Below are 13,291 nucleotides of genomic sequence, written 5' to 3'. Positions count from 1 at the left end.
AAGAAAAGGAGTATTTCCATGACTGCTAAAGCTCCTGTATGCCCTTCCCTGATCCTGTCTTCTTCCCAGAGTTAACCTCTGCCGTGAACTTGGGATTTATTATTTGCTCGCTTGTCTTTATAAATTTACCATTATGTAGTCTTTTTTCTTTTTAAAATATTTATTTATTTATCTTATTTGGCTGTGCTGCGTCTTAGTTGCGTTACTCAGGGTCTTTAGTTGCGGCATGTGGGATTTGGTAATACGGGATCTAGTTCCCTGACCAGGGATCAAACCTGGGCCCCCTGCATTGGAAGTGTGGGGTCCTAACTGCTGGACCACCAGGGAAGTCCCTACCCGTATGTATTCTTAAATAGTACATGTTTTACATGTTTGAATGTTACATAAGTGGAGCCATACAGTATTATATGACTTGCCTTTTTTGCTCAACATGTTCCTAAAAGTCATTCATGTTGATACATGTAGCTGTATTTATTTTCACTGTATTTCATTGAAAGAGTATACTACAAGTTGTCTATTTATTATTATTGGTGGGCATTTGGTTTGTTTCTAGTTTTGAGCTGCTACAAACACTGCTGCTGTGAACATTCTTGAGCATGTTTCTTGGATGCATATATGCTACAGTTTCAGAAGGGGATGTACTAGGAGTAAAATTGCTGGGTCAGGACATTGGTACACAGTCACCCTTATTAAATAATGCCAAAATGGTTTCCAGTTGCCACCAGTGTAGACGAATTACAGTTGCTCCAAGTCCTTGCCAACACTTGATTTTGTTATATTTAAATTTTTTTGCCAGTTTATGTTTCGCTTGTTACTGGTGAGGTTGAGGATCTTTTTACAGGTTTCCCTATTGAAGTTCCTATTCAAGCCTTCTGCCCATTTTTCTTTTTGATTGTATGATTATTGTTTTGTTTCTCTTTTAATTGGACCTTGGATACACAGAATTGGGTTAATCATTATCCTTGGCTTATAAGCATCTAAAGAAGGTTCATGCTTGGTCTTCTTTTTAAAAATGTTATTTTATTGTTTATTCATTCATTTTACTTAAATATTTTAATAATGCTGTGAACTTCCATATTCCTACAACCCAATCACTCTTCTAAATTTCGTGTTTATCATTCTCTTGCTTATCATATTTTTATGTTTATCATGTATGTACGTGCCTAAACAAGTTATAGTAATTATTTACTTGTGTTTGAATTCTTTAAAAAAGGTATCATGCTACATGTAGTCTTTGGGGACTTGCTTATCTCTCACAATATTATAACTACTAAAATCCATCCACCTTGTTGCATGTAGCTATAATTCTTTAATTTTTCTCTGCTGAATAATATTTCATGATGTCAGTATACTGCAATTTATCCATTCTCCTGTGGTCTTAATTTGTATCTAGGTTTTCAATGTTAGGACCAGTATTACTATGAATATTCTTGTACATGTCTGTTAGTGCATATAGGCAAAATTTTCTTATGGCTCTTTCTCTGGGAGTGGAATTGCTGGACTGTAGAATATGTGCATATTAAATGCCAAGTTGGTTTTCAGTGTGGTTGAATGAACTGGCAATATATAAGAGATACCGTGATTCACATCCTCTCCTACACTTAGAATCAGACTTTAAATTTTACTAATCAAATGGGTGTAAAAAAAACAATATGTAATTATGGTGTCGATTTGCATTTTGCTAGTGACCAGTGAAACTGAGCATCTGTTTATATGTTTATTAGCCATTTGTATGTCCTCTGCTGTGAAATGTATTTTCATGTCTTTTGCCCATTTTCCTCTTGGGTTGTTTGACTTTCTTTTTCTTAACAATTTGTAGTAGTTCTTTTTTTTTTTTTTTTTTTGCGGTACGCGGGCCTCTCACCGTTGTGGCTTCTCCCGTTGCGGAGCACAGGCTCAGCGGCCATGGCTCACGGGGCCAGCCGCTCCGCGGCATGTGGGATCTTCCCGGACCGGGGCACGAACTCGTGTCCCCTGCGTCGGCAGGCGGACTCTCAACCACTGCGCCACCAGGGAAGCCCTGTAGTAGTTCTTTATATATTCTGGTATATATAGTTCATCGTCAGTATATTGCTGTAAGTATTTTCTACTTTGGTTTTGTTTTTTCAATCTAATGTATCTTTAGTGAACAGAGATTGTTAATTTTTTAAAAAAATTTATTCGTTTATTTATTTTTGGCTGTGTTGGGTCTTCGTTGCTGCGCGGGCTTTCTCTGGTTGTGGAGAGGGGGTTACCCTTCGTTATGGTGTGCAAGCTTCTCATTGAGGTTGCTACTCTTGTTGCAGAGCTCGGGCTCTAGGCCCGTGGGCTTCAGTGGTTGTGGCACGTGGGCTCAGTAGTTGTGGCTCACGGGCTCTAGAGTGCGGGCTTAGTAGTTGTGGTGCACAGGCCTAGTTGCTCTGCGGCATGTGGGATCTTCCCGGAGCAGGGCTCGAACCTGTGTCCCCTGCATTGGCAGGCAGATTCTTAATCACTGCGCCATCAGGGAAGTCCCGAGATTCTTAATTTTAACATAGTCATATTTGTTGTTTCTTTTATAAGTGCTTTTTATGTCTTAATAAATCCTTCCCAACCCTTAAAGTATGATCCTATATTAATCTTTTAAAATCTTTATAGGTTTCCCTTTCACATATAGATATGTACTGTATTTGGAATTGATTTTGTAATATGGTTTGTTATGTATCTCTTTTTTTTTGGCTGCACTGCACAGCATGCGGGATCTTAGTTCCTCGACCAGGAGTGCCACCTGCAGTGAAAGCGTGGAGTCCTAACTACTGGACTGCCAGGGAGTTCCCTAAAATGATTTGAAGTAGGGAATCCACTGAAACTTTTTCCCCCATATTGTCCCAGCTGATTGGTTGAAAAGTCTGTTTTCTCCCCGCTAAGTGCCACCACTTTTGTGTCTGAAATGTCCGTATTTATTCATTTATTCCACAAATACTTATTAAGCACCTACTTAGTGCCAGGTACTATGTTTGAGTCTGTTTCTGGGCTCTCTGTTCTCTTGACTTGGTCTGTTTATTGCCCTATATGCCATTGCCACAGTGGCTTAATTATAATAGCTTTTTATGAAGTCTTGGTATCTAGTATTAAGTCCTCCCACTTTGTTGTTCTTTAAAAGAAAAAAAAGTGACTTGTTCCTTGCGCTTTGTACTTTTGTATAAATTTTAGAATTAACTCATCAAGTGCTACAAATAAATCTACTAGGATTTTTGTTGAAATTTCAATGACTCTGTGCCTCAGCTTAGGGAAAATGGGAAAATTGATATCTTGAGAATATTAAGTCTTTGAATCCATGAACATGGTATATCACCATTTATTTAGGTCTTTAATTAATTGATTTGCACCGGGTCTTAGTTGGAGCACGTGGCCTCCTTAGTTGTGGCATGTGAACTCTCAGTTGTGGCATGCATGTGGGATCTAGTTCCCCGACCAGGGATCGAACCCAGGCCCCCTGCACTGGGAGCGCGGAGCCTTATCCACTGTGTCACGAGGGAAGTCCCTATTTAGTTCTTTTTAAATGTCTCACATAAAGATTTCCTTTAGCTTCTTTATTATGAAATATAACACATGCACAGAAAAGTGCATAAAACAAATATGCGGTTTAACAAATTGATATAAAGTAAACATACATGTAAACACAAACTAGTTCAAGAAATAGAACATTGCCAGTACCTCAGAAACCTACATATGTCCCTTCCTGATCACAGCCTCTTCTCTTCCCCCAGAGGTAACTAGAATCCTGACTTTTCTGTTAATCCTTCCTTGCTCTTCATCATAATTTAATTACCTAATTACCCATCCCTAAATAATATAGTTTAATTTTGCTGAACTTGATATAAATGGAATTATACAATATACATTTTTGTGTGTAGCTGATTCATATTAATTGCTGTGTACTATTTAATTGTAGAATATACTATATTTATCCATTCCACTGTTGATGGGCAGTTGAGATTTTGGCTATCGATACAAAGTTTTGTAATTTTCTCTATAAAGCTGATGTACATCTTTTATTAGATTTTTTCCAAGTACTTCATTTCTTTAATGCTATCATAAATTGTATCTTCTGAATTTTTTATTTTTTAATTGCTTACTGGTGTATAGAAATTCAGTGCTGTTCTTTTTTATTTAAACTTATTTCCAAGGTCCCTGAGGATCTGATTCTGCTATTAGTTGTTTCTATGGGCTCTTACCTCTGGTGCTTTGTTTCCTTGTGTGTTTTGTGATTTTTGATTGTGAGGTCATATTTCTTGGAACTTTGTGGCCTGGGATAAAGATGGGTTCTTAGGGTGAGATTTGCGTTTACTTTGTAAAAGAGGCAGCTTTTGAGGTGGGCTTTGTCCTTCAGAGATTTAGGATACGGATGAATTTCAAATAGTAGGAAGGCTTGATTACAGTCACTGTGGTGGGAAGCTCTGTAGGTCTTGTTGCAGAAGAGTTGTTTGTCTGGAGTATAATATTATGAAAGAGGGTAGGGGGAGAATTAGATTGGAAAAGGAACCTTGCAAAGTTCCTTGATTACTATGTTAGTCTTTAGAATCTTTTCTTTTGTCCTGAATGTTCTAGAGGAGGGCATTGACTTTTTCAAAGATTTCTGTGACACCGTTATGGAAGATGGATTGGAACAGGGTAAGGCTGGATATAAATGGAACCAATTAGGTAACCAACAAATAATCCAAATGAGAGTTAATTTATTATGACAACAGATTTTTATTGAGTACTTCCTAAGTGCTGGGCATCTGTGCACAAGCCGCGTGGGATCTCAGTTCCCCATCCAGGGATTGAACCTGGGCCATGGCAGTAAAAACCCAGAATCCTAACCACTAAGCCACCTGTGAACTCCCCTGTGCTATTTTCTTAGAATAAAGATAGACCTGCTCCTGGCCTCCCGGAGTAGAGCAAGCAAGCACAATTTCTTTGCAGTTTGAATGACAAGAGAAGTACAGGGTTCTCAGGGGAGCACTTCAGAGAGTTACTTAACTGAGACTCTGGGGGTCAAGGACAGCTTTCTGGGGAAATTAACTTTTCAGTTGCAACTTAAAGATTGAATAGAGGGTGTGAAGAGAACTGTATTCTAGGCCGTAGTATATGCAAAGGCCTAAAGATGGGAGAGGATTCCCTTAGAGAATTGCTAGTAAAATTGTGCTCAGTAGATTGGTACAATTAATTCATGAGATAAATTCAACCCCTCAAACATTTTTGTTTAACCCATAAAGTATTTTTTAATTTAATTTTATTTCTTTATACAGCAGGTTCTTATTAGTTATTCACATTATACATATTAGCGTATATATGTCAATCCCAATCTCCCAATTCATCCCACCACCACCATTCCCCCATGCCACTTTCCCCACTTGGTGTCCATACATTTGTTCTCTACATCTGTGTCTCTATTTCTGCCCTGCAAACCAGTTCATCTGTACCATTTTTCTAGGTTCCACATATATGCGTCAATATACGATACTTGTTTTTCTTTCTGACTTATTTCACTCTGTATGACAGTCTCTGGATCCAGCCCCGTCTCTACAAATGACCCAATTTCATTCCTTTTTATGGCTGAGTAATACTCCGTTGTATATATGTACCACATCTTCTTTATCCATTCGTCTGTCGATGGGCATTTAGGTTGCTTCCATGACCTGGCTATTGCAAATAGTTCTGCAATGAACATTGGGGTGCATGTGTTTTTTTGAATTATGGTTTTCTCTGGGTATATGCCCAGTAATGGGATTGCTGGGCCATCTGGTAATTCTGGTAATTCTAGAAATCTAGAATTCTAGAAATCTGGTAATTCTATTTTTAGTTTTTTAAAGAACCTCCATACTGTCCTCCATAGTGGCTGTATCAATTTACATTCCCACCGACAGTGCAAGAGGGTTCCCTTTTCTCCACACCCTCTCCAGCATTTGTTGTTTGTAGATTTTCTGATGATGCCCATTCTAACCGGTGCAAGGTGATACCTCATTGTAGTTTTTATTTGCGTTTCTCTAATAATTAGTGATGTTGAGCAGCTTTTCATGTGCTTCTTCTCTCTTCTTTGGGGAAGTGTCTATTTAGGTCTTCTGCCCATTTTTGGATTGAGTTGTTTGTTTTTTTAATATTGAGCTGCATGAACTGTTTATATATTTTGGAGATTAATCCTTTGTCCTTTGATTTGTTTGCAAATATTTTATCCCAGTCTGAGGGTTGTCGTTTTTTTGTTTTTTTTTTGTTTTTTTGCCGTAGGCGGGCCTCTCACTGTTGTGGCCTCTTGCGTTGTGGAGCACAGGCTCCGGACGCGCAGGCTCAGTGGCCATGGCTCACAGGCTTAGCCGCTCCACAGCATGTGGGATCTTCCCGGACCGGGGCATGAACCCATGTCCCCTGCATCGGCAGGCGGACTCTCAACCTCTGTGCCACCAGGGAAGCCCCCTGAGGGTTGTCTTTTCGTCTTGTTTATAGTTTCCTTTGCTGTGCAAAAGCTTTTAAATTTCATTAGGTCCCATTTGTTTATTTTTGATTTTTATTTCCATTTCTCTAGGAGGTGGGTCAAAAAAGATCTCACCATGATTTATGTCAAAGAGTGTTCTTCCTATGTTTTCCTCTAAGAGTTTTATAGTGTCCAGTCTTACATTTAGGTCTCTAATCCATTTTGAGTTTATTTTTGCGTATGGTGTTAGGGAGTGTTCTAGTTTCATTCTTTTACATGTAGCTGTCCAGTTTTCCCAGCACCACTTATTGAAGAGACTCTCTTTTCTCCATTGTATATCCTTGCCTCCTTTGTTATACATTAGTTGACCATAGGTGTGTGGGTTTATCTCTGGGCTTTCTATCCTGTTCCATTAATCTATATTTCTGTTCTTGTGCCAGTACCATATTGTCTTGATTACTGTAGCTTTTTTAAAAATTTATTTATTTTTGGCTGCGTTGGGTCTTCATTGCTGTGCGTGGGCTTTCTCTAGTTGTGGCGAGCGGGGGCTATTCTTCGTTTCAGCGCGCAGGCTTCTCATTGCAGTGGCTTCTCTTGTTGCGGAACACAGGCTCCAGGCACGTGGGCTCAGTAGTTGTGGCTCATGGGCTGTAGAGCGCAAGCTCAGTAGTTGGGGCACACGGGCTTAGTTGCTCCGCGGCATGTGGAATCTTCCCAGACCAGGGCTTGAACCCGTGTCTCCTGCATTGGCAGGTGTTTTCTTAACCACTGCGCCACCAGGGAAGCCCCGATTACTGTAGCTTTGCAGTATAGTCTAAAGTCAGGGAGTCTGATTCCTCCAGCTCCGTTTTTTTCCCTCAAGACTGCTTTGGCTATTCGGGGTCTTTTGTGGCTCCATACAAATTTTAAGATTTTATGTTCTAGTTCTGTAAAAAATGCCACTGGTAATTTGATAGGGATTGCATTGAATCTGCAGGTTGCTTTGGGTAGTATAGTCATCTTCACAATATTGATTCTTCCAATCCAAGAACATGGTATATCTCTCCACCTGTTTTTGTCATCTTTGATTTCTTTCATCAGTGTCTTAACAGTTTTCTGCGTACAGGTCTTTTATCTCCCTAGGTAGGTTTATTCCTAGGTATTTTATTCTTTTTTTTGCAGTGGTAAATGGGAGTGGTTCCTTAATTTCTCTTTCAGATTTTTCATCATTAGTGCATAAGAATGCAAGAGATTTCTGTGCATTAATTTTGTATCCTGCAGCTTTGCCAAATTCATTGATCAGCTCTAGTAGTTTTCTGGTGGCATGTTTAGGATTCTCTATGTATAGTATCACGTCATCTGCAAACAGTGGCAGTTTTACTTCTTCTTTTCCAATTTGTATTCCTTTTATTTCTATTTCTTCTCTGATTGCCGTGGCTAGGACTTCCGAAACTATGTTGAATAATAGTGGCGAGAGTGGACATCCTTGTCCTTTTCCTGATCTTAGAGGAAATGCTTTCAGTTTTTCACAATTGAGAATGATGTTTACCGTGGGTTTGTCGTATATGGCCTTTTTTATGCTGAGGTAGGTTCCCTCTATGCCCACTTTCTGGAGAGTTTTTATCATAAATGGGTGTTGAAATTTGTCAGAAGCTTTTTCTGCATCTATTGAGGTGATAATATGGTTTTTCTTCTTCAGTTTGTTAATGTGGTGCATCACATTGGTTAATTGGCATACATTGAAGAATCCTTGCATCCCTGGGATAAATCCCACTTGATCATGGTGTATGATCCTTTTAATCTGTTGTTGGATTCTGTTTGCTAGTATTGTGTTTAGGATTTTTGCATCTATTTTCAACAGTGATATTGGTCTGTAATTTTCTTTTTTTGTACTATCTTTGTCTGGTTTTGGTATCAGGGTAATGGTGGCCTCATAGAATGAGTTTGGGAGTGTTCCTTCCTCTGCAATTTTTTGGAAGAGTTTGAGAAGGATGGGTGTTAGCTCTTCTCTAAATGTTTGACAGAATTCACCTGTGAAGCCATCTGGTCCTGGACTTTTGTTTGTTGGAAGACTTTTAATCAGAGTTTCAATTTCATTACTTGTGATTGGTCTGTTCATATTTTCTGTTTCTTCCTGGTTCAGTCTTGGAAGGTTATACCTTTCTAAGAATTTGTCTGTTTCTTCCAAGTTGTCCATTTTATTGTCATAGAGTTGCTTGTAGTACTGTCTTAGGTTGCTTTGTATTTCTGCAGTGTCTGTTGTAACTTTTCCTTTTTTATTTCTAATTTTATTGATATGAGTCCTCTCCCTCTTTTTCTTGATGAGTCTGGCTAATGGTCTATCAATTTTGCTTATCTTCTGAAATAACCAGCTTTTAGTTTTATTGATCTTTGCTATTGTTTTCTTTGTTTCTATTTCATTTATTTCTACTCTGATCTTTATGATTTCTTTCCTTCTGCTAACTGGGTTTTGTTTGTTCTTCTTTCTCTAGTCCTTTTAGGTGTAAGGTTAGATTTTTTATTTGAGATGTTTGCTATCTCTTGAGGTAGGATTGTATTGCTATAAACTTCCCTCTTAGAACTGCTTTTGCTGCATCCCATAGGTTTTGGATCATTGTATTTTCATTGTCATTTGTTTCTAGGTATTTTTTGATTTCCTCTTTGATTTCTTCAGTGATCTCTTGGTATTTAGTAATGTATTGTTTAGCCTCCGTCTGTTTTTGTTTTTTATGTTTTTTTTCCCTTAATTGATTTCTAATCTCATAGCGTTGTGGTCAGAAAAGATGCTTGATATGATCTCAGTTTTCTTACATTTACTGAGACTCGATTTGTGACCCAAGATGTGATCAATCCTGGAGAATGTTCCGTGTGCACTTGAGAAGAAAGTGTAATCTGCTGTTTTTGGATGCAGTATCCTATAAATATCAATTAAATCTATCTGGTCTATTGTGTCATTTAAAGCTCTTGTTTCCTTATTAATTTTCTGTTTGGATGATCTGTCCATTGGTGTAAGTGAGGTGTTAAAGTCCCCCACTATTATTGTGTTATTGTCGATTTCCTTTTATAGCTGTTAGCAGTTGCCTTTTGTATTGAGGTGCTCCTATGTTGGGTGCATATATATTTATAATTGTTATATCTTCTTGGATTGATCCCTTGATCATTATGTAGTGTCCTTCCTTGTCTCTTGTAACATTCTTTATTTTAAAGTCTATTTTATCTGATATGAGTATTGCTCCTCCAGCTGTCTTTTTTTATTATTATTTATGCATTTTAATTTATTTATTTTTGGTTGTGTTGGGTATTCATTGCTGCACATGGGCTTTCTCTAGTGGCGAGCGGGGGCCACCCTTCGTTTTGGTGCCCAGGCTTCTCATTGCGGTGCTTCTCTTGTTACAGAGCACAGGCTCCAGGCTCACAGGCTTCAGTGGTTGTGGCACGTGGGCTCAGCAGCTGTGGCTCATGGGCTCTAAGCGCAGGCTCAGTAGTGGTGCACGGGCTTAGTTGCTCTGCAGCACGTAGGATCCTCCCGGACCAGGGCTCAAACCCGTGTCCCCAGCATTGGCAGACGGATTCTTAACCACTGCACCACCAGGGAAGCCCTCTATGGGTGTTTTTTAATAAAACAGTATCAGTCTTTCAATTTCAGTATTTCTCGTTATATTAAGTGAGGATTAAATGAGAGTCAAATAGTCCCTGGAGCCAGACCTTTCTTATTCCGGCTTACTAGCCATGTAACCTTGGGCAAATTATGTTTAACCCCTCTCTGCTGTAGTTTCCGTACTGCAAAGTGAAGGTAATAATAGTATGGACTTTAAAAGGTTGTGCCTAAAACAGTGACTGGCACAGAGTAAATAATTAATGTTAGCTGTATTGAAAATGCTTTATAAACTATAAAAGTATTGGTTATTAGAAAAGAAGAGGGTTGTCTTTGAAGGAGACCCACCTTTAAGGCAGGAGAGGAAGAGAATTTTTAAAAAGAGGACAGGCTGAATCAGAATGTTGGGATAACCTGGAAATTACTATGTCAAGGAAGTTATTATGGGGAGAATGTGATCAGAATTGTTGGTGTGATGATGATTCATAAAGGATTTCCCATCTATTTCAGTTGTTGCTAGTCACCCCTTCTTCTTGAACTCTTAGAGCCATTTGGCCCATAATTATATATTGTTATATTGAATATTAAAAAGAAAGTGATTTGTAAAACAATTTACAAAGAGATTTAACAGTCTCATCCAATTCTCACCACTTCCCTGTGAAGTACATGTTGTTATCCCTATTTGGTAAATGAGGAAATTGAGGCTCAAGAGATAGACTTGCCACCATAATTAAATACTTAAAACAATTTTTTAAATTAAAAAATGGAAAAAAAGAAAAAAAAATATAGACTTGCCTAGGCAATAGAGCTTGAGATGCCATCTAGGTCTTGAGATACGGAATCTCTTTTGATAATCTTATTTGCTTAACTAGATTGTGAGTTTCTTGAGGACTGAATCTAATCAGTCATTTCTTTTTATTCTGTACAGCACCTAGCTCAGTGCTGAGTGAAGACTGGCAGTAGTCAAGAATAACATGCTCTTTTCTCCCCTCTGCCCTCTAGCGCCCTCACAAAGCCAATGCTGAGGAGATGACCAAGTACCACAGTGATGACTACATTAAATTCTTGCGCTCCATCCGCCCAGATAACATGTCTGAGTACAGCAAGCAGATGCAGAGATGTAAGTCCATTCTGTTCCCTCCCTACTGTCAAGCCCCCAGTTGGATCTCCCTTCAAGTTGGAGAGACTCACCCTACCTTCCCTTGTATCCCCCATTCAGCTGACACCTGATTTTCCCTGCTTCCTGAGGGTACCAAAGTGTTTCTTTTGTCTCAAGACTGGTTTTCTTTGTTTCCTGATTGTAAGAAATAGATTGAACTTTGTCCAGTTAGGTTCACAACATTATCCCCGCCCCACCAAACTGTAATTGTTGTAATGGAAAAAGCACTGACCTGGGTTGGGGAGACAGGTGATATAGGTCCCGGCACTGACTCTTAACTGACTGGGGCAAGTCACTTCCCCTCAGATTTTTCTTTTGTAAAATGGACTGGATGTCATCCCATGCAACTGTAACTGCTCTCACTATGTGAGTATTAGTTAAGAACTTAGCAGCCATTTAGACTCTAGGTGATGTAATCTTTGAGTTAAGGTGATTCTGCCCCTGCCCCTTGGGACTTGAAACTCAGAACAGGTCACATCTCAGAAGCCACACTCAGCTTATAGGAATTATGGGGATTGTTGTAGCTGTGTGGAAAAATTATGTTCAAATTTGGGAAGAAACTATCATCCCTGATTTCTCACTTGTGTTATTTTAGAAATTATCCCTTAGCACCTAAGATCTCATAATAAAACAATGTAACAGTATTGTCTAGAAGAAGTTTTGAATAGTTTATGACAGCTTATTTTGAAATACCAGGAAATCTATGGCACTTTTTTGTTGCTACTGGCCACAAGGTAGTCTGATTCCCAAGGCAGAAATTTATTTGTTACAATAATTGTGCACTGGTAATGATTAGAGAACCACAGAGACCTTTTATGAAGCATTAAGCTTCTTTGCCACGCACAACTCCAGGAGCTGCTGCCCCATCTAAGTGAGGTACTTACTGTCTGAATTGACAGGGTCTTATTTCCTTCTCAGGTGAGACAGATTCATTCCTTTGCTTTAGATGGCTTTAGGGCCGTTCCATAACTTATTTATTCTAGCGATAAGGCTCTACTCTCAGTAGAGAGGGCTCTCATTAGAGAAGCAGCTTGGTATTAAAGCAAGAGAATGAGCTTTGATGTCTTGGTTTGAATCCCATAGCTCTGCCACTTAGCTCTGTGTTCTTGAGTATGTCCCCTAGCCTTTCTGAGCCTTGTTTTACCTTCTTTAAAAGGAAGACAGTAGTGCCTGTTTCATAATGGAGTTTGGGGGGATGAGTAAGATACTGTATTTATTTATTTATTTTAAAAATATTTATTTATTTATTTTTGGCTGTGTTTGGTCTTCGTTGCTGCATGAGGGCTTTCTCTAGTTGTGGTGAGCGGGGGCTACTCTTCGTTGTGGTTTACAGGCTTCTTGTGGTGGTGGCTTCTCTTATGGCCGAGCACAGGCTCTAGTAGTGTGGGCTTCAGTAGTTGTGGCATGCGGGCTTAGTAGTTGTGGCTCGCGGGCTCTAGAGCGCACGCTCGCAGGCTCAGTAGTTGTGGTGCATGGGCTTAGTTGCTCCACGGCATGTGGGATCTTCCTGGACCAGGGCTCGAACCTGTGTCCTGTGCATTGGCAGGTGGATTCTTAACCACTGCGCCACCAGGGAAGCCCAAGATAATGTATTTAAAGCAGTGAATAGTAGCTTTTGCTGTTATAACTTATTGCTTTTATTTTCAAATCTATCAAGACAGACGACATATTAGGCCCTCAGGAGTGCGCAGGTTTGGTTCTGGCTCCCAGTTTGCTCCAGTTTTCCTGAAACCAGCATTCTAAAGTTGTGCATTGAAAAATGAGGTCTGAGATTTTTTTGTCATTGAAGGTGGGGGTAAAAAGGATGAGGCTCTCTACACATTCAATGCAATCCCTATCAAACTACCAATGGCATTTTTCACAGAACTAGAACAAAAAATTGCACACTTTGTATGGAAACACAAAAGACCCTGAATAGCCAAAGCAATTTTGAGAAAGAAAAACGGAGCTGGAGGAATCAGGCTCCTGGACTTCAGACTATACTACAAAGCTACAGTAATCAAGACAGTATGGTACTGGCACAAAGACAGAAATATAGATGAATGGAACAGGATAGAAAGCCCAGAGATAAACCTACACACATATGGTCACCTTTTTTTTTTTTTTTGGCGGTACACGGGCCTCTCACTGTTGCGGCCTCTCCTGT

The 13,291-nt window shown here is 39.3% G+C and overlaps 1 protein-coding gene across 4 annotated transcripts in view; it reads left to right on the top strand.

The window, feature by feature from the left end:
* Positions 1–13,291, top strand: part of HDAC1 (histone deacetylase 1) — a 40,383-nt gene that overhangs the window by 11,632 nt on the left and 15,460 nt on the right. For all 4 annotated transcript variants that reach the window (XM_073792788.1, XM_073792790.1, XM_073792785.1 and 1 more), the window contains exon 3: positions 10,989–11,106. In XM_073792788.1, coding sequence (XP_073648889.1) covers positions 10,989–11,106 — 118 coding nt within the window. The remainder of the gene's footprint in view (positions 1–10,988; positions 11,107–13,291) is intronic.

Source organism: Tursiops truncatus, chromosome 1, assembly GCF_011762595.2.
Source record: "Tursiops truncatus isolate mTurTru1 chromosome 1, mTurTru1.mat.Y, whole genome shotgun sequence".
Taxonomy (NCBI): domain Eukaryota; kingdom Metazoa; phylum Chordata; class Mammalia; order Artiodactyla; family Delphinidae; genus Tursiops; species Tursiops truncatus.
The sequence above is the reverse complement of the archived record's forward strand: the minus strand, read 5'-3'. Positions and strand labels throughout refer to the sequence as shown.